The 19,840-nt window shown below is 38.5% G+C and overlaps 1 protein-coding gene across 1 annotated transcript in view; it reads right to left on the bottom strand.

Moving 5' to 3' along the window:
* SUCLG2 (succinate-CoA ligase GDP-forming subunit beta) overlaps positions 1 to 7,612 on the bottom strand; it is a 110,763-nt gene extending 103,151 nt beyond the window's left edge. The window contains exon 1 of the mRNA XM_027467515.3: positions 7,455 to 7,612. Coding sequence (XP_027323316.2) covers positions 7,455 to 7,538 — 84 coding nt within the window. The 5' untranslated portion in view covers positions 7,539 to 7,612. The remainder of the gene's footprint in view (positions 1 to 7,454) is intronic.
* Between the last annotated feature and the right edge of the window lie 12,228 nt (positions 7,613 to 19,840).

The raw sequence follows: 19,840 nt of genomic DNA, 5'->3' as shown, positions 1-19,840 counted from the left end.
ATTCCAGCTCCACCTCAAGCCTCCCACTGCTAAGCAATGGTCTCGCAATGCCCCATCCACTAACAGCAGCCTGCCCACTAATCCCGACCCACAGGCTCTCAGCTGGTTCCCACACATCCCATATGTTCTTACCTCATCTTCCACACCATGTTCAAAGCAAGCTCTAAACACCAGTTCCGCTAAATTTATGGCATCGCTGTAGACTATTTCAGTCTGAGCCATCTAACTGAAAAACAAATCCAGACCAAAACTCTGCATGAAAGAGCTCAATTAAATACATTCACTATTTCCAATGTGTTTGGAATGGCAGGGTTGAAGAAGCTAAATAATTTAAGTGAAAATAAATTTCTCATGCCATCTTCAGACCTTAAAAAGCTAAGCAAGTAAGCTGCTGATAGTAAGTATTCTGTTGCTTTTAATAGCACTTTCATCTATAATTTTCATAGACAGAAATCTGTATCTTATCTTACCTATCACTTATCTATAATTTGCATATGTAATCTTTCCCATAACTGTAATTTCCCAGACACTTTCATACCAATATTATACAGGAGCAACTTTTTGTTGTTGTTGCAAGGCAGTAACTGCTTTCTTGGCTGCCACTAAATAAGGAGCTGTCAAATTAAACTGTTCTTTTGCCCATGGATCCCTCAGAGGATGATCTCAGAAAAATGAGACGTGAAGGGTTCAACTAGTAATTTCTGCTTGGTTTTTAATTTGCAGCTCCAGAATTTTTAGTCAAAAGCCTTGAAAAAGCAGACAATCCTACCAAACACGACCAGAAAGTCTCCCTTAACTCTTCATTCCTTGCAATTCCTACAAAACTTCCGCATCTCAGAAAGAATTTAGGTGGATGAGAGTTCAGCTCCAAAGCAAAGTAACTACAGTAAGAGTGATTCTCTCTCCTCCTGACACAAATTGAGACTATTGCTCATTGCTTATAGTCCTCAGAGTCTATCTACTCCTATAATACCTTGCCATTTTTCATCTTTCCCAGTTATTGCTCCCATGAGTTTGCTTATTGCTCCAGAAGTATTCTAAATGCTCACCGTACGAATGGGTGTTTAAAGTTGCTGCTACTGATGCTCTCAAAGTATCTATCCATTTTCAGACAAATAAAACCCTTCCATTTACAGTGTAATCAAACAAACAAAACTCTTGCTCCAAACTGAGTTAATGCCCACTGAATCCTGAAGGTCAGTATTGTGTCTTTTCTGCCTTAAGACAAACAGATTATTAACTCAAAATGGCCAGAAGCTTTATAAAATGAGTGAGATGTTCACTCTACAAAGCCATAAAGAGCCCTGCAAAGTTGTACATTTATAATGCCTCTTGTACAAACTCATTTAACAGATAAAGACATGCATATAACCCTTGGTCTCTCCCTTGTAAATACCACAAATCTACACCTTTTTATTACAAAAAGCAGAAAACAAAAATCTAAATCATTAATTATACAAAGATACAAATTATAGAGGCAAGTTTAAACTACTTTTGCTCCCCAGGGCCAATCAATAAAGCACCACTGCACAAATCAGAGACAAACTGGATGGACTGAAATTGATCTGTCACCAAGCACTAATGTGCAAGGTAAATAAACTACAATGAATAATAATGAAGCACTTACAAAATGTTAAGAAGGTACTTTTCTTAAATGAAACTTTTCAAGTGAAACAGCCCAACCCACATTTGTCCCCAGTAGGGACAGTGCCTTGAGCTTTATGAGTTCGGCTCCTAAGCTTATACGCTAATCAGATCATTACAGAACTAAAACAAAAGGTAATTCAATTTTGGAATACAGACTCTCGTAGTCTAGGAAACCTATGAGCAGGCAGAAAGAGACCAGGAAGAAAAAAAATTATGGGTAAATCTGCTCAACAAACCAGCTCCTTTTAGATAAAAGCGATACTGAAAAATTCTCATTTACTAAGTGTATTGTGTGCTATCAGTATATTTTAACTGAGGATTAAACAAGCGTAGTGACAAGTCAGTCAATAATTCCTATTTTCCAATTCCCTCAAAATCAACATTTAGTCATTAATCATAGAAGAACATCACTATCAGCTCAGTGTCACAAACAAAGACACACAAAAAAACACAAGCATTGGGTTCTTATTTTCTTATTTCCATTACCATATCAGCATAGGGCTTTGGCTTACAATTTAGAATCTGTTTTAAGTAACATCCAAACAACAGAGACTTGAAGAGCATCTGTTCACCAGCACAGCATACTACCGCTACTACAGACTTCTTTACAATGCTCCATCTCAGCTTCTCCTCATAGTTTGATGCCTATACCTACTGTGTAATCTAGTTAAACTAAGATCAATAGCTCACCATTAATTATGGATCAATGTTTAATTACCATTCTCCAAGTTACTGTCATAAGCAGTTGCAGTGATAACATGATTTCTGTCTGTGCCCTGTATTTTATTAAAATGCTGAGGTGGAAGATGAGCATACAGTTCTGATATACAGATGGCTAGAAACTGGCTTCCTCAGGAGAGGAAATTAAAGAAGGGAATTTTCTGAAGAAAATCCTTAGGGTATACGCTCAAAGCTACAGATTATAGTCTCAAACATGCACTGAAAGATTGGACTGCCTGAGGCAATAATGAGCTGAGCTAGTCATTACTCATTGTGGTCCACTGCAACAAAAAGAATAAATCAGTAGGGGTTAAGTAATCCCAGAACTCTACCTGTAAGTGAGTCTCCAAGACCAGCGCAGGAATCATATCTCTAGGCACTAAATTTCCAACTTTTGCTGAAAACGAACATTCAAAACAAGAGCGAGGGAAATACATTGGAAAAGTGATCTACTTTTAGGAACACTGAATGTTTGGTTTCTTAACACTCTTCTCACTCTTCCATATTCCCAAAGAACTTCTTCACCCTCCTGCACTCCTCATACTAGCCTTGTTGTTTAAGACAAAATACATATAAAAAAAAAAAACCAACACCACGCAAACAGACAATATTCCAGGGAAAGAGAAGAACAGAAGAAGAAAACCAGACACCTACAAAGGAAACAGAGTTTGTCTATTGACACTTAACTAGCACCTGAGGAGGCCAATCAATGAAAAAGCACTTTTATGGCAAAAACTTTAATTAATCCTAAATATACCCAAGCACAGTAAGAAGTATCTTTAGGTGAACTGGTTGGGCATTCAGATGGAATGTAGGGAGGAAGGATTTACTTATCCACAGACAGGTTTAAGAACATGGGGGTCCCAGATAATTCTCATACAAGTGTCATATTCATGAAGCCTGTCTTTTTTTTTCCAACCTAATTAACCCTATCCCCTGAATATATTCAGATGAAGTACAAAGACTGGCCAATGAAAGCTGCAATCATTTTCTACTTCCAGATAATGCTGTGAATATTATGCTAGAGCCATACTGTTTCTAAGACAAAAGATCCAACGGTCTAAAGCTACTTAAATAAATTAAACCAGTCTTAACATTATGTTTACATTTTTTATTTCCATCCCCAAGAAGGATTCAATAACCACATGTTTAACAGAAGAGCCAGGAAGAAGTGTGCCAAACTTCTGTTCTGCTTTGGCACTACAGTTTTGCCTTCAGTTCGAAGAGGACTTTGCAGATGTTTTTCTTATGCATACTTGAACCAAACACCTAACCATTTGTGAAAGTCTGAGGGTCATGTACTGCTGCCTTTAAATGTAAAACTTTAAAAATTATAGGAAAGCTATCAACCAAAGAAAGGCAAATAGAGAAACAGGCTGAACTTGAACCTTCCAGCAACTTCTAACAACTTAACGTAAATACAAGAAAAGAGCAAAAATACTGGCATTGGAGTAGCTTTTAAAGTCACGAACTGCAAGTTACTTCAATAATATTTCCTGTTGCATGGAAGATCATTAGCTTCACTTACTGCTGATACCTTTGAAACAAAGACAGAACTTCCTCTGTTCAGCATTAACAAGGCTTCACGGGTTTTCAAGTTTAAGAACTGAAAGCATCTGCAGTGAACTAACTTCTCTATTTTTAAGCTATTGAGAGTTCAGCAGATTTTAAAACAGGAATATTGTTCCATCCCATCTTTTTATTTTATTCTCATATTTTCAACATCCGTGAAATTTGGAAATGTTACGGTAGGACGGAGGACGGTTTTGAAGACTAGGATAGGGTTGCATAATGCTGGCTGTATCTGCTCACTATATTAGAAAACTGGAGTTACCTTAAGCATTTTGTTATGATTCTGATTTAATTGTTTCTTATTTATATTCATCGCTGAAATCCACTGCATCTGAAGCTATTTTGAAAACACAGCATTCTCCCAAAGGGCCCAATCCAACTCCCATTCAAATAAACAGCCTTCAATGGAACCTATTTGTTGCTAGCCAACAAGATTGAATTCTGCTGCAGAGTGGTCCCTGGAGCGTTTGTCACAGCTCTTTACAAATATTGCTCCAGTAAGAGCAGGTCTAAATACGCTTGTCCACATGCACTGCAGACAACTGAAATCTATCTTTTATCTTCTTGAAACACTTGGTCAGATTTAAACTCCAAGAGCACAAAGAATTGAACCTATCAAGAATATAAAAAGTAAAAAGGAGTAAAAAAAAAAAAAAGTTAACAGTTATAAAACGGCAAAAAGCCAAAGGCAAAGCTGAAAGATGATAAAATATTTCATTGGATAAGATCAAGTACTATTTATTCTACTCTTAATATAAATGTACACAGAAAAATGTTTGTTCATGTCAGTTACTACAACAGCATACAACCAAACTTCTCAAAACTACAAAACTAAAAAGTTTCATTATAACTATGTACAGCATAATCAGTTTTGAAATAAGTAATTTTGCAACAAAGCGTACAAACACCACGCCAATAATAAGTCATAAGGCTTATGAGGAAAGATTTTAAATCTCACCAGGCATCTGCTCACACAGGGTTACGAAAACAGAGGGCACTGGATTAGAAACAAAACTGATCCGCAAATCAATACTGCAAATCAAGGCAATACTGTCTTGCCTCAGTATGCAAAAAGAACACGACCATCTCCTGGCACCAGATCACCAACAATTGACTAAGCAAACGCACAACTTGTCACACAACTAGAGCTTGGCAAATGTGAAATAAAGTACGCGCTCACAGAAGAAACACTTAAAAGTTTAAGCCTGTTTTTTCTTGCTGATATCCTTGCTGTATGGAGGACCCTTACTGTGAAAAGAATCCTGTGACAGATTAATTTCTCGTCCTTGAAGCCTATTTACCATAAAACAGAAAAAAAAAAAAAAAAAAAAGGTAATTTCTGGTCTGAAAAAAATTAGTGAATGATCCAAGTTAGAACAGTTATTTCAACGGCAGGCCTCTCTCACTCTCAGGTTCTTCATCCTACTTTGTAGTACCACAGGATCTGGTCTCAAATTGTACACTGAGTAAGGTTTGTACTTTGAAGTCTTGAGATGGAGGAGGTTAGCAGATGACTTTAGATGGGAGTTCTATAACACAATACTGCAAAAATGAAGAGCTTTCTACAGCAAAAATGTTTCAGTTTGAAATTAAGAAAACACTTTGTTGTCATACAGTATTAATTGGGTTCTTTGAAAACAGTTCGATTAGAAAGCGTAGATAGATCTAATAATAGATCTTGGTAGATCTATTAACTTATTATTATCTCTTATTATCTGACAAAATTCAGAAACAATAAAGTGTCATTTATTATACGAGAACAATAGTTCTATTTCAAAAGTAACGCACAAAAAAGTTTAAAAGGTTGGCCACCTTAGTATCCTATTGATCTTGAGAATCTGAGCTGACATGCCCTACGAAGATGCTCCGATCACAGCCCTACAGAAAGAGTAAGGACGCATACAAAACCAGACAGGTTAGCTCTGGGCTCCTTATTGGGTTCTGACTTAAGTCAGAGGTACTGAAGTAGTCATGGCAGAAACCTATCTTCAACCACGTAAAGCAGGAGCAAGCAAGAGCACCAAACACCTTGTTGGGACTGACAGGATTGCTAATCAGTGCAAACAGATTTAAATGTATATATACAAGCATTCATGTGTTTGTATACATACTTAAGTGCATGAATACAAACACACATTCTGTGTTTATAAACATATAAACAAAATGGACCCGCACTACATCAGCTAGTCAATTGCAATGAATTGCCAAACATTCCACCCACGGTTCGAAAAGGAGAGCTGGACATGAAAGATTTCAGACTTAAAACCAAGCTGGCTAACTTCCCTTGAATTAAAAGACAATCTGCACAAAAGAAGATGTGCATCACGAGTTATGCTCAGCCCTGCACAGTGCTTTATCTGACAGCTGTCCCATGCCAGCAGACCCGAGCACCCCAGCGGCACCGATGGAGCAGACCTGGCTAGGAATGAGCTCTGCTCGCTCAGGAGGCTTTTGCTTTCAGCAAAACGTTTACACTCAGGAGCGTGGACCCAAGTAAACCCCTGTGCAGCTGCTGATCTGATAAAGAGACAAAATAAAGAGGCTGGTTGCCAAAGGCACCGGAGCTATCTCAAATGTACGTATCTCACTTTATCTTTGGCATTTCTGCTGTTCGGCAGTCAAGGTGAATAAAGAACTCCTGCCACTGCTCAGAGGAGCTCCCTCCTTCGCGCCCGCTCACCCCTGACCCCGAGGGAGGCCGAGCACCCACCTGTGGCCACCCAGGCAAAGCCCGCAATAGCCCAGCGGCGCACCCCACAGCAATGCTGCCACCTGAGGGGCACCACCACGTGTTTTGATACACGATGTATTCCAGGCATGGCATCACCTACTCCTGCTGTTAATATACTTAAGTTATTTTTAATTTTGAGGAAGGGGATATTCTGCAGCCATGCTGAGCAATGATTAAAAGGATTACGTTAAGCAGCATCGATACACTCTACACTTGCACTATGGAAAGTGAAAGTACCTCCTAAATTCCCAGGACCAACAGGCCATGCTAGAGCCTTCCAAAGACCATCTGAAGGAAACAGCCATGCTCTGATACCCTCATCTGCCTAAAGAGCGGGGTGGCACGGTGCCACTTAACCCCAACCAAAGATTGCCATGGCCACAGCCCCGCTACCAACGCTCTGCCCCAACCCCGTAGGGCATATTCCAGAGATGGGGGATTATTTGCTTATTTCCAGCCCTACAGACACTGCGTGGATTCAGGCTCAGCACATCTGGCAGCCGAAACCTGACTAGCAGCAGCCTGGGGAGCACGAAGGAGGAACGCAAAGGTCTCCTCCTCCCTCCGGCAACCAACGGGCGCTCGCTTGGCAGAGCCCCGCTCCGACGGGGCAGCTGCAAGACGCAACCCCAGCCGGGCACCGAGGAGAAAGCAGCAGCTTCTGTAGCCAGCGAGCAACGACTGGAGGGACGGAGGAAGCACGGCGCTTTCCCTAGAGGCTCCCAGCACGCCGGGTGCGGTGCCCGCAGCCCTCCCTCGGCGCCCCGGGGCTGGCCTCACTCACCGGGCAGCCGCCCCGCAAGCGGGCGGATCGCAGCGCCAGGTCCCGCAGCACGGCCCCCGCCTGCTTGGCCAGGGGAGCCGCCATCTTAAGCCGCGCAGCCTGCCCGCCGCTGTCTCCGCCCTGTCCCGCTCCCCGGGCGGAAGCTTGCTCGGCCCCATGGGTGCCTCACGGCTCCGGAGGGGCGGAGAGGGGCCGGGCAGGGCGCTGGATGAGGGGCTGGGTCCCTGCGGGGCACGGGGCCAAGGGGCGACAGGGGTGGGGGGGCCGTGAGGAGACATCTTGGTGCTTGGCAGCTGGGGAGTAGCGGTGCGGGGCTGGGGCGGGAGGTCGGAGGAGGAGAAAGGAGAAAAAGGAGAAGGAGGAGGATGGAGAAGAAGAAGAAGTAGAGGAGGCAGTGGTTGAGAGCAGTGGGCAGCTAGGTAGCATGGGCTGATGTTGCTCATGTGCAAGTGGTCACCTGCTGAGGTACTGCACTGTTGCTCCCCTTCTTTCATGATTAAAAGCACTTTAAGAAGATTAATGGGGAATAGTAAATGAACTTATGCTAATAGGCCCTAATAAACCCTGCTGTGATGCAGATGACTCTTAGTAGGTACTTTAGTCAGAACTCCAAGAGGTGCCTCAGTTCCTTCTTCACCCACGGGTGAAACCTGTACATTAACGCCAAAGCTGAATTCTGGCCCTCCTGGAGGACAGTCCATAAAATCGGAGCCGTGGTAGCTTGCGTCTCATCATCTGGCTATAAAATCTAACACAGAACAGCTCCCAGGCTGGGCCGTGGTTTCATGAAAGTGAGTCCCAGCAGACAAGTTTGGAAAAATGCCTCATTTCCACTGATGTGGAAAGACATGGGGGCTGGTGTGGACACAGGTGTGGCGTGTCAAACAAACTCATGAGTTAAATGGCCTTGTCTGTGTCTGCTTCTAGTTAATCCACACTCTGGATAATCCATCCAAAAGTAATGCAGAGTTGACTTTAAATAATTCACACACATTGGCAATTAACAATGATAGTTTGAAAAAAAAAAAAGTGAAAAATGAGCGGCAGATGAGATACCCTTGTAATTTTATAGCAGTTCAAATTAAATTCACCTATGTGGAAGAACGCAAAGTTTAACATTATATGAAGGCATTATGCTGATCATTATTTATTCAGTGTTTTGTAATGAAATAGTAGGATAAACAAGAGTTATTCCTAGTCCAGGACATCAGTGGGAACAAAGGAGAATGCTCCTGTCAGTGCTTAGGACTTATATTCCTAAATGTGTTTTTTTTAAAAAATCAGGACCAAACATCTCCTTTATTGGAATTTAATCAGTAAATAAATTATACTTCTATTAGAAAAAAAAAATCTGCAATTTCATAAAAACAGAGGTGCTAGGAAAATCTGAAATTGAACAGTTTTGTCTTTGTCATGACAATTTAAGTAATGCAATATGTTTCAATAAAGAATCTGAAGATGCAGCTTTTTGATAGCATTGAGCAATAATGTATGGTACCCAATATTAACCTAGGTATTACTGTGTGCTTGTTCTTTCAAAATGTTATATACTGACTTCAGTATTATGATGGAGGAAATATAATTTCATTTTTAGTTTCATGACTGTGGCTCAATAAGCACAGTGTTTCCTATTCATACAAACTATTATAGCTGTCTGCATTAGGTTTATATATATAACAGGTATATAAGCTTTCAGATAATGTGTGTGGATTGCATGCAACACTATCATTTAATGCTATGAGGAGCACTTTCAATGCATAACATAGGTTGTGGAGAAGCTTCTTTACTATATTTTTTATTGTTTAGATTTGGTAAATGCAAAAACACCATGCAAATGCTCAGTCTATGTTAGTCACCAAGGGATGATTTTTGTGTATCTCTATGGCGGAAGATATCTGATCTTTGAAGTATAAAAAGTATTGAGATTCACTGTCTCCACATTTAGTCGCCCTGTTTGTAAATATAAAGCAAAGACAATGTAGATTGAATAGGTCCCAAGCAATCAGCAAGGCAAGCAAGAGCTAGCTTTCTTGGAATATGGGATACAAAGAAGTATGTGTGGATGTTTCAGAGAAATCCAATAGGGATTATTGTTAGGAAATCCGCTTGGGATGCAGGACTTTGGGATCAGCTAAGGATTGGTCCCAATGTATTGTCCTTACAAGTAAGGAGAGGAATGAATTGCAAAATTACATTCCTTCTAGGCTTCCAAAGATTCCTCTCTGTATCTGTCATGGGTGTGCAGCACTTGTGGGTGCTGCCTTTCTCATAGCTTCCCCAGGATGCATAAAAAGCTAAATTGTAGCTATGCTTTGGTCTTCTTAATGCAGAACAATCAGTAATGTTTTTGCAATTAAGTAGAGTCTAAAAAAAAAAAAAAAAAAAAGCCATAATGCATAATTCTTATAAACATATCCTTAAGACTAAGTAAATGATAGTGTTTAAGTGAAAACATTAAAAAAAAAAAAAAAAAAAAAAAAAGAAAGAAAAGTAACCTTTTTGCAAGTAAAGAAAAGGATAATTTTGAGTGTTTTTTGCATTTCCTCTTCATTGCAGCTGTTCTTGTTAGGGATGAAATAGTACATTCATTTTCTCATCCATACAGATTACCTCCCAAAACATTACTTGCTAAAGATGGATGTCACACCCAGCACATGGATGGTGTAAACAGCAGTTCAGAAAGGTTGTTTATCATTAACTTTTCATTTAACCATAAAACCATTTGACAAATACAAACTCATAACTAACAGAGCTGAATGGAGGTTTTTTTCTCAATATTTTTTCCTGTGTAACATATCTGAGCTTATGCTGATACTTGTCATGAATAAAACCATTGTTACAGCAATGAAGCAGGGAGCATTTGTGTTTTAATGGATAGCATAGTCTTCTAATTTAGACTGAAATATAATTGGGACAAATACATCTTTCCTTGTTAAGATGATTAGTCTTACGACTTCAGTAGAGTACCTGTGACTCAGGTGAACCCTCATCGTTTCACTTTTGATCACCGGTAATATGATTGTTCTAATCTGTTTTTGATGGGTTGCAACCTCCTTTTTGGAACACTGTAAACAGTAGACTGAAAGACATTTCATCATGCATGTATTAACTTCTGATTATACTTGTGTCAACTGCAGAACACAGCCTTCATATCCACATACATTTCCTAAAAAGTAAGTTAATTGCAATGTGAAATACATGCCACACACAGCATTCCCAGGAATAATGCGTGACTGTAGTAAAACTGCATGAAATTCCCCAAGAATAGTACCACTGAAGGTGACTGAAGGACAGAAAACATGATCATAGACTCAATGTCACTATAAAGTATGAGTCCCAATGCGCAAGTGCCTCTCCGTCTATGTTGCTGTTTCAGTCTTTCACTGTTCCTCATCCCTATTTTCAATTCATGTCTGTTCACCTCCAAATATGAAATTAAAAAAAAAAAAAAAGACAAAAAGGCGATAGTAAGTGGTAAATGTACCAATGAGTGGAGGAAGGATAACAGAAGTTTAAAATAACAATGTGCAATTCTACAACACAAAAGGAGGATGAAATTAAAGATTGAAAAATGGCAAATTAGAATTTTAAATGCCCTCCTAGGTCAATGAGTTCAGTCATTGCATACAGCCACAGAATTTCCATGTGTTAAAAAAAATACTTGGATATAATTTGAGGGATCCAGGAAGTAAGCAAGATGGAGTGTTTTTTTGGCTAGGTAGGATTGAATTTTCTGCTTGTGTGTCTTCAGCAAATATGTGAGCTCTATCTACTGCAACATTATTGGTCTATCTATGTAAATACCAGTTTGCCTTGTTCATCTTCAAATTATGCACACCTTTGCTGTACCTAGTGGAATTTGTATGTGGCTAGGAGCAAAAGAATAAAGCTGAGCTTCAAAACATGTTCTTTGCACCTCCTGTTTGTTGGGGTGGGAAACCACTGTGCCACCTTGTAACACTGTGATAACTTTGGTGCAGTTAAAACTAGAAACAGGAAAGCAGCGCCTTAAAACATGGATGGCTTTAAATAATAAAGTGTAGGAATAAAGAGAAACAGTAGCAAAGCAACCCATTTTAAAAAGATTTATAGCAAGAGAGGCAATACCAGGGGGAGCAGTAGAAACAGTAATGCTCCCCCTTTTTGATATCTAAACGTTCGACTCTGTGAAAAAGAAACATTCAGGAATTATGACATAAATTAATTGACTGAAAACAGTAGAAGTGATGCATCAGTTTATAAGAGATGTCTTTCTTTTGCCAGCGGCCTACCGTATAATAAGGCAGGCAGGGGAGTTCGGGTTTCTCAGCAGAGATACACTATAGGTCTATAACACTCAGTTCCAACAATGTTGAGAACCCTGATATTGTGGATAGAAAGACAATTTTATTGAACTTCTGTCAGAGACAATATAGGACTGTGAACAGAAAAAGTGTAAAGAACTGAGCTGTGGGATGCAGGGGAAGAAAACAACCTCTCAAAGGCTGGACCTCTTTGATAAGATGTGACTATATCCCCAGAAAGTCTTTGAAGCCTTTAAAAAGTATAGACGATCTAAATTCAGGAAAGAAATGTCTAACAATCAAAAAAAAATAAAAAAAAATAAAAAAAAGGAAAGAGTTACTTGAGGAAAAAGAAGCAGAGGTTGGAATAGCAGCAAAACAGTGATGTAATGAAAAGGCAGGCACTGTCACATATGTGCTAAAAGCAATTCAGTCTATTACAGAGGCAAACATTCTAAAAAAGCCCACACTGATTTATCAAATATGAAGGACAGTCGTGGCTAGATCGATACTATTCTGTAAATTACATTAAAAACATATTTATCAGCGAGCCATTATATTTAAAAACATATTTAACAGCAAGCTATCCAGCGTATAAAGGAAAGTTCACAGATGAGGAGCTTGCCCTGACAGTTAAGTGTGGAACAGCAATACCCAAGGGCACACGCTTACGGGTAGGAATCTGGGCTCCGTGTGTGCCATGCAGTTAATCTCTTTAGCTGTTTCACAGTAGGGCTGGAATACCCATGTGGAAGAATAAAGGCAAGATGGCACTGCCTAAAGAGAAATTATTTGGATTCTAACAGAGCAAGCATTGTTATGTAGGATTGTTTTTGTCCAGCACAGTCTCAGTAGAAAGCTGAGCATTTTCCAGGAATGGAACCTGGGTTCTGGCTGAGACTACAGACGGCTGTAACTAAAAGTTTTCCTATAAGCAATGTTTGCCTTTTGGTAAAAGGAGGCTAGGGAAATCAGGAAAGCTACAGGTGTTCTCATCACATCTAACCCATGTTTTAATTAAGAGATTGGAAAATACCTTATAGCATGTCACCCCAACCTGTCACAGGTCTGAAATTGTCTATTGTGATTAAATTCTAAACCTGTTGGCTGAAGGGGCTCATAATATGTGAGGGGTAATTTTTTCCTGATGAATTTTATGGATTGCAGAGGGAGGGAAATTGATTTTTCTGCCGAATTAAGTATTGATTTAAATGTAGCTTTCTATGCTAGCTAGTTTAGGGTCATGGGGTACTATTTCACTGGATTTTGTTCATTGCTTGCTATGGTTTCCTATTTCAATAAAATTTTTTGGCATGGATGCAGGTTTCACTTTCATTACAGCTGGTTGGACATCAGCAAGTGGTTCAGTGATCACGGAAGTTCATGAAAACCATAAACTTTCTGAGCAGCCTAACAAAGAAGTGCAGCACTGTGTAAAAAAAACATCTTAAAATCTAAATATGCCTCCAGAGAAAACTGAACTGCCTGAACACAAAGCAGGTATAGCTTCTGCGATGTTGATTGTTTATCCTTAATAAATGTGTTTTGTTTGTCCTTAATAAGCATGTTTTGATGGTTTTGTTTCTCTAGGAAATTTGGGAATGTTTCAGTGCATAAAAATGAGTCTACAATCAAAATTCTACCCCAATGGGTATTTTTGTACTCTCAGTCTCTACTTCACAAAAAGCTGAATTTTGTCTTAAGTAGAAAACCAGTGAAGACCAATTCATTAAAAACAACTGCCATAGGAGGTATGTGATTTGTTTTGAGGATCATTTAGGCTCAAAATGCATACAGTACTAAAAATTTAGAGAAACAATAGAAAATCTGTATGGACAGCTCATTTAAAGGCTGTGATGATTTTATGTTTAGAATTAAGGTAATGTGCATCTAAAGTGTAGTGTTCTGAGATAATTACTCTTTTATTCGTTTTAGAGTTAGCTTCTTTAGACTTTTTTTAGTATTAAGCTACGTACTGAAATGAATCTGTTTGTTTCTCAAGGCTACATGTGGTTTATGCAATGAAATTCAGAGTAGGATTCCCAACAAATGATAAAGTTGAAGAGAGAAATGCCAAGATCTTATTGTTTTGGGGAAAGTAGTTATTACAGTTTCTGTGGCTTATGGTTCAGTTCTATACAAAATACTGAACTAATACTAGTTAACCAGCAGAAATCAGTGAAAGTGCATAATGTAGTTTTATCAGTAGGAATACCCAAATGATCAGGTGCTATTTTTAACTAAAAAAAAAAAAAAAATGTTGCCAATGAATACTCTCCCAAATTCTAGTGGAATTTGTGTATATTCAAGAGTTTGTATTTCCTTCAATAATCCCATATCGTATTGCCAGTCAGGAGAAAAAAAAAAAAAAAAAAAAAAAAAGAAAAACCAACCACCATATGACTTGTAAGGCACATGCAACTGACTGCCACATTTCAGCTTTAAACACAGCTATTCCCCCCCTGTAAACCTGAAAATGATTACAGTGATTACAGTCAATTCATTCCTTCAGAAGAACAAATAACGGAGGAATTTGCAAAATACATCAGTGTTCTGTGAAGAAGAGAAGAATTTGTCAGGCAATAATTGTTATGAATTAATCAGTTAGCTTTAATGCTAAGTATAATTTTGTGATACAGCATATGAGTATGAGCTTTAGTCAATACAGTCAAAAAACAGACTTGGGAAGGGATTTGTCCCATGTTCAGAGTTTCTGGAGAATAGCAGTGATTCTTTATGTTAACTCTCTCAGTATAAAGAGCAGCTGGGCTCATGCTGTCTTATATTAGAAGCACAGACTTAGGCAGTAGCACTGCACATTATACAGACCTTTTCCCTCTCTGTCCTGCAGAAGTCTCTCATTCTTTTCAGGCCAGTGAAAGCAGTAAACCAAAGCCCTCTGGCATCATATAAAGCACAAAGACATATATATGTGTGTGTGTGTGTACACACATATATATAATGCAGACCTCTATTGACAGAATATTTGTATTAAAATATATGCTAAAATGGCATAAAAGATATTTCTTCTATTGTATTTTGTAACGTAAGGAGGTCTGCCATATTTTGCTCTCTAATTCCTCCATTTTCTTCCTGCTTATTTGTAGAATCATAGAATAACCCAAGTTGGAAAGGACCCAAAAGGATCATAGAGTACAACTCCTAATCAAAACTGTAAGTTTCAGTACACCTAATTTTCCACAGATCACTAGCAAACGTACAGATTAATTGCACATAACACTGATCAAGCTGCACAGAATTGTTAATGTAGCCCATCCCTGCCCTTGCATCTGTGCTGTCAGACTGAACATGTCTGTCGATAAGTAATATGTAGTAAACCTAAGGGCTGAGAGACTGAGAATCAGCTCCATAAAACTCCACCCAAATGAGAAAATCAGCTCTTGATGAACAATGAGTGTAGACCATCAGAAGTCATTTTTCTTGATGGGCAGATGGAAAAATGTGTTTTTGAAGGTAGGCTGTTCAGTTTTTGAGAGGCAACTATCAGAGGTCATTTAAGCCTCGGCTGATTATGTCTTAGGCTTTAGCCAAGACTAAATGGCAAGTTCAAAAGTCTTGTACGTACAGCTGTGATCTGCTGAGTGAAGGGCGCTTATCACAGATGAAAGTTAAAGAAAAGAGACGAAGTCAAAGCCAATGAAAAGGAGAGACCTCCCTTTTAAGGCAGCACGTTTATTGATGAATGGAAAGCCAGCGATTGTTTTATGTTGTGTGGCACTTTTCCTCCCTTGGCTATGTGAAACTGAACCAGTGCTCATGTTTGCTATTCAGTCCGTGCCCTTCTTACAAAGAATGCTGGTTTTGTATATCTAAAACACGCAGTCATACCCTAGGAAGATAAAATGGTCTGCAACTTTAGAAAAATAATAAAAAAGGAGGGGGCAAGAGCATGCAGCAACTGTCATCCTAGTCAAAAAGGCATTAGAATCATGGCCTTATCTTTGTGATGTATTTCAAAGCCACTTAACAAAGGTGAAGCAAAAACTCACAGAGAGGTTTGGTGATGACTTATTTTGTCTCATTCCATTTGTTATCTGCCAAACAGTGCAGTAGTCATATATGACAACCTTCCTTTACAGACAAGGTTGCCATCCTAACTTTATCCAGCCCATCTATAACTTAATTCTCATGGTGTCTCTAGGCAAGTGGTCTGCAGTATTGCTGAGATTTCTGCTCAGATACCATGACACCTAAACAAAAAAGGTCCTGTCTTAAGGCAATTCCCATCATTTGTTGAAGTAAGCTGAAATTTTCATCAGGGAGCTATTGCTTCTCATTTATAAAGAAAAACATCAGCTATTATGGTAATAATACAGAAAGCCTCATTAATTACAGCACACAATGAAGAATAAAGTGAGTTTAAAGAAGCCAAACAGATGGTGCAGTATAAACAGGCTTTTTAAACAGTAACCTTCACAGTAGGGAATGCTGTAGGTAAGAGTGCAACTTAACTTTCATTAGAACATTTTTATTTCTATGTTTAGAACACAGAAGTATTTCCAGATATGTTCTTTGCTGAAAGTTGAATTATTCTGGAAAGTCTGAGAAAAACAAAAAGCAATACAATTGCTTTCTAATTACAGAGATTATAAGGTGAGGGCTGGGGGAGAAGAGGATATGCTGTCATGTTTTTACTGTTTTCTGACATTCTTTCTGCACTTTTGAAACATTTTGTAAGGAAAAGTTTATCAATAATTTTCTAGGAAGAAGTTTGGCTGTTAGCAGAAAAAAAAAAAAAGAGGCAGACATAGCTCTGTTTTGGGAGCTAATGGGGAGGAGGGCTAGAAACCATTGCATGAAAGGAGGAACCTTTGAATAATATTGAATATTAAATACTATTCATCCACTTAGACTTTATTGAATTATTCTTAAAATAATTTACATAACTGTAGTTATTTACAGTATACACTTCCATTTCTTTTGGCTATGAGCTTTCTGCTGCCTCAGTGATCTACACATTACATTTTAACTTTAATGTTAATGAAAATCTAAGTTCATGGCAATAAACTGAAATTCAGTTACTTTTTTTCTTCCTGATGTAATTGGAAATTAAGCCCAGTTTATTTTTAGTCTGGACATTTAATTGCAAGAAAACAAGTCTTTGGGAGGGAAAAAAGGAGCTCACTAAGAGAATACTTCTGAACTCAAGCAACTGTTATTTCACTTTAGAACTGTACAATCAGGTGGCATTGGAGAAATGAATTTTGTTCAACCTTCCAAGCTGGCATATGTTTTGAAACTGGGCAGTAAGAAGCTGGGATACCCTATACTCTAGCCCATTTCTTGTCTCAAGCCTCTCTGTTTGTTGTCACTGAAACTGTGGTTCCCCTGTATGCAGCATGTGGTAGTGTAGAGAATATTAAGAGTAAGGTTGGATTTGTGGCTGTTCATCTAAGGTCTGGGATGACTCATTGGACAACACACCTGTACATTATCCCTTGTTTTAGAGGCATCAAAGGCAACTCCATGTGATGCTACCACAGCTTTTCCTTGGGCACCATTACCACTGACACTAGCCTGCCCCTCAGCATGCCAGTTCAACAGAACATATAGGCTCAGGCAGCTCATAAGGGTGGTTTTGTTTTGATTTTTAATATATCAGTGGTCATATTAATCTGATCCTTGAATGTGGCAGTAGCAAGAGACAAAACCCTGTCTCATGAAGAAAGCTTCTAGTTGTTAATGGATCTTTCAGTCATCCATCTGAAAAGATATCTAGTTGGTGTTCTCAAAATGCAGGTATGAAACTGTGGCAGCTCTGACACTTAAGAAAGGAGCTCTTTGCTGCCATCTCTCAGTGAACTGAAAAGAGCAGGAGAAGTATGTACAAAATTATTGGCATATTTATTTGCCCTCCCTTTTGTGGACTCTGAGAAATATTTGTAGACTTAGAGAAATGAAATACCATTATACTTGTTGCATGGTAAAGAAAATCAGAGCTGTATTTAAATATAATACTGTTACGAGTTACCCATAAAGGAACCTCGGATTGACATAGGGTATTAAATGAGGCTGAGTCTATATGTATATGTAAGTACATCTGTTCATAGCTGATGTGATGTGTTGAGTGTGCTGAGAAATGGAGTGCAGACATCAGTATGACAGTAGATGATAGTAGCATCATTTAGGTACAATGATACAGGATTAGCACTGACAAAGGATGTAAATGGGAGAGACAGTAAATTGCTTCCTCTATGAAATGAGGCAGCCCTTCCAGGGAGTATTTTTAGATCTGTCTCTTCCCTTTTTTGATAATAAATGATGAAGAGGGTGCAGCTGATAGGCAAACTATGAAATCATTTGTTCATCAAATGTTTAAACCAAGTTAAAAATGTATCCAAAGATATGGCATATATTTCTGCATAGGTGCAACAGAACTACTTTAAATATTGACATTTTGTAGAAACATTGCTAAGCATTTAGTGCAAATCGGTGATGAATTCCATTTCAGCTTCATTTGAAAATCAAACAGAGCTCTTAGGAAAGAATTAATAGTTCTTGGTGAATTCAGAAATAGTGTTTATTTGTTTTTCATGAATTTATGAGTTATATTTTGGGCTAGCTTTTGCAAATTTTAAGAAAAAAAAATCATAGTATCTGAAACAGTTCCTTCTTGTTAGCAACAATATTTGGAGGAATAGTTTAATGTTTGTATCATTATAGGAAGTTTCCTTAACATAGCATTCATGAATAGTCTCATTAAAATCAAAGAGCATGACTATAGGGCTATGCAAACACAAAGTTTGACCCAGAAAGAGAAGATGTGCTAGAGTTTCTGTGACATCCTCCAGGGATTTCACTATTGCTATTGATTTTACATGAAGGCACTCAGATAGTACAGTGATGGACGGCAGTATAAAACCCTAAGAGAGATGGATAGACATGATTAAGTGTTTATTGGCTAGTAGTCAGTACCTTTTCCTTATCCTCTCAGGTCCCAATCCACAGATGATATGCTGTTACCGCTTTTAGCTCCAGGGTTGGTCATTAAACTCAAGCAGAAATAGCTGATATATTTAGGTCCAGAGGTCTCCAGTTCATTGCTTGTTTATCTCTGTACTAGAGTCTAACATACAATCTTGAGGCCTAAATAAAAAGCAGAATTGTTGTGAATATTTAATTTGCTAAAACCTTTTTATTCAAATACCATTACTCTTTAAAGTTTTCAGTTTTCTTGTTTGTTCCTTGAAGAACCTACAATTTTCCCACTTTCCCTTGAGATTGTGGTCTGTTGTTACTCTTTCCAAAGGAAACATAGAAGTCATATTTTATCCTGAAAGGATTATCCTCCCTTCGTGTTCTGTTTAATGTTTTTAGTTGAATACTGTGAACTTTTCTGGACACATTTCTAGGATTTATGCATTAATATCAGCCTCCAGATGAAGAGGCTTTTTATCAGATAAGCAAACCTGAGAGGCAGTCCTGAATCTTAACACTGGGGATAGAGGCTGGAACAGTACTCTTTCTTAGAGCAAATCTGATTGCATTTGAGTGACACAGAAGATATTTTTCTGGTTGTATTAGTCCCACAATAAAATACATGAGCTCTATTAAAAACAAACAAACAACAACAACAACAACAAAACCAACTTCTGGGATGTGGAAAAATTCAATAGCAATGTGTACTAAGATGCAATGAACATATTTTGTCCTTTATTATTACTTTATATCTAGATGGCCAACTGTCTTAAGAGTGCTTTCAGATCCTACAGATCAATATTCTGCTAAATTCTGGTATTACTGTAGTTGGTGGTATTGCCATCAATGATTTGCTATACAACAAGGTATCTTTCTGGAATAAGGCATGTTGTCCTTACTCAGGGAACGCTATGCTTCCAGTTATTGCCATCAATTGATAGGATATTGCTGGTACATGCCCTACGGGGCCTGTTTGTGGTTTTGTTTTGTTTTGTTTTATTTTGTTTTTGAGCTAGGATCAAGATTTGAATTTCCCAGATATTTTTATCTATTTATTCTATTTTAGGAAGGAAAGGTTTAGTGTAGTCTAGTGGCAGAAGCAACAGGCTGGGCCTACCCTAACTAAAGTAAATAGACATATATAATACTTATGAAGTCCACAAA

Source organism: Anas platyrhynchos, chromosome 13 (genome assembly GCF_047663525.1).
Source record: "Anas platyrhynchos isolate ZD024472 breed Pekin duck chromosome 13, IASCAAS_PekinDuck_T2T, whole genome shotgun sequence".
In the NCBI taxonomy this organism is placed as follows: Eukaryota; Metazoa; Chordata; class Aves; order Anseriformes; family Anatidae; genus Anas; species Anas platyrhynchos.
Note: the sequence above shows the minus strand (reverse complement) of the source record. Positions and strands in the feature narration are given on the sequence as shown.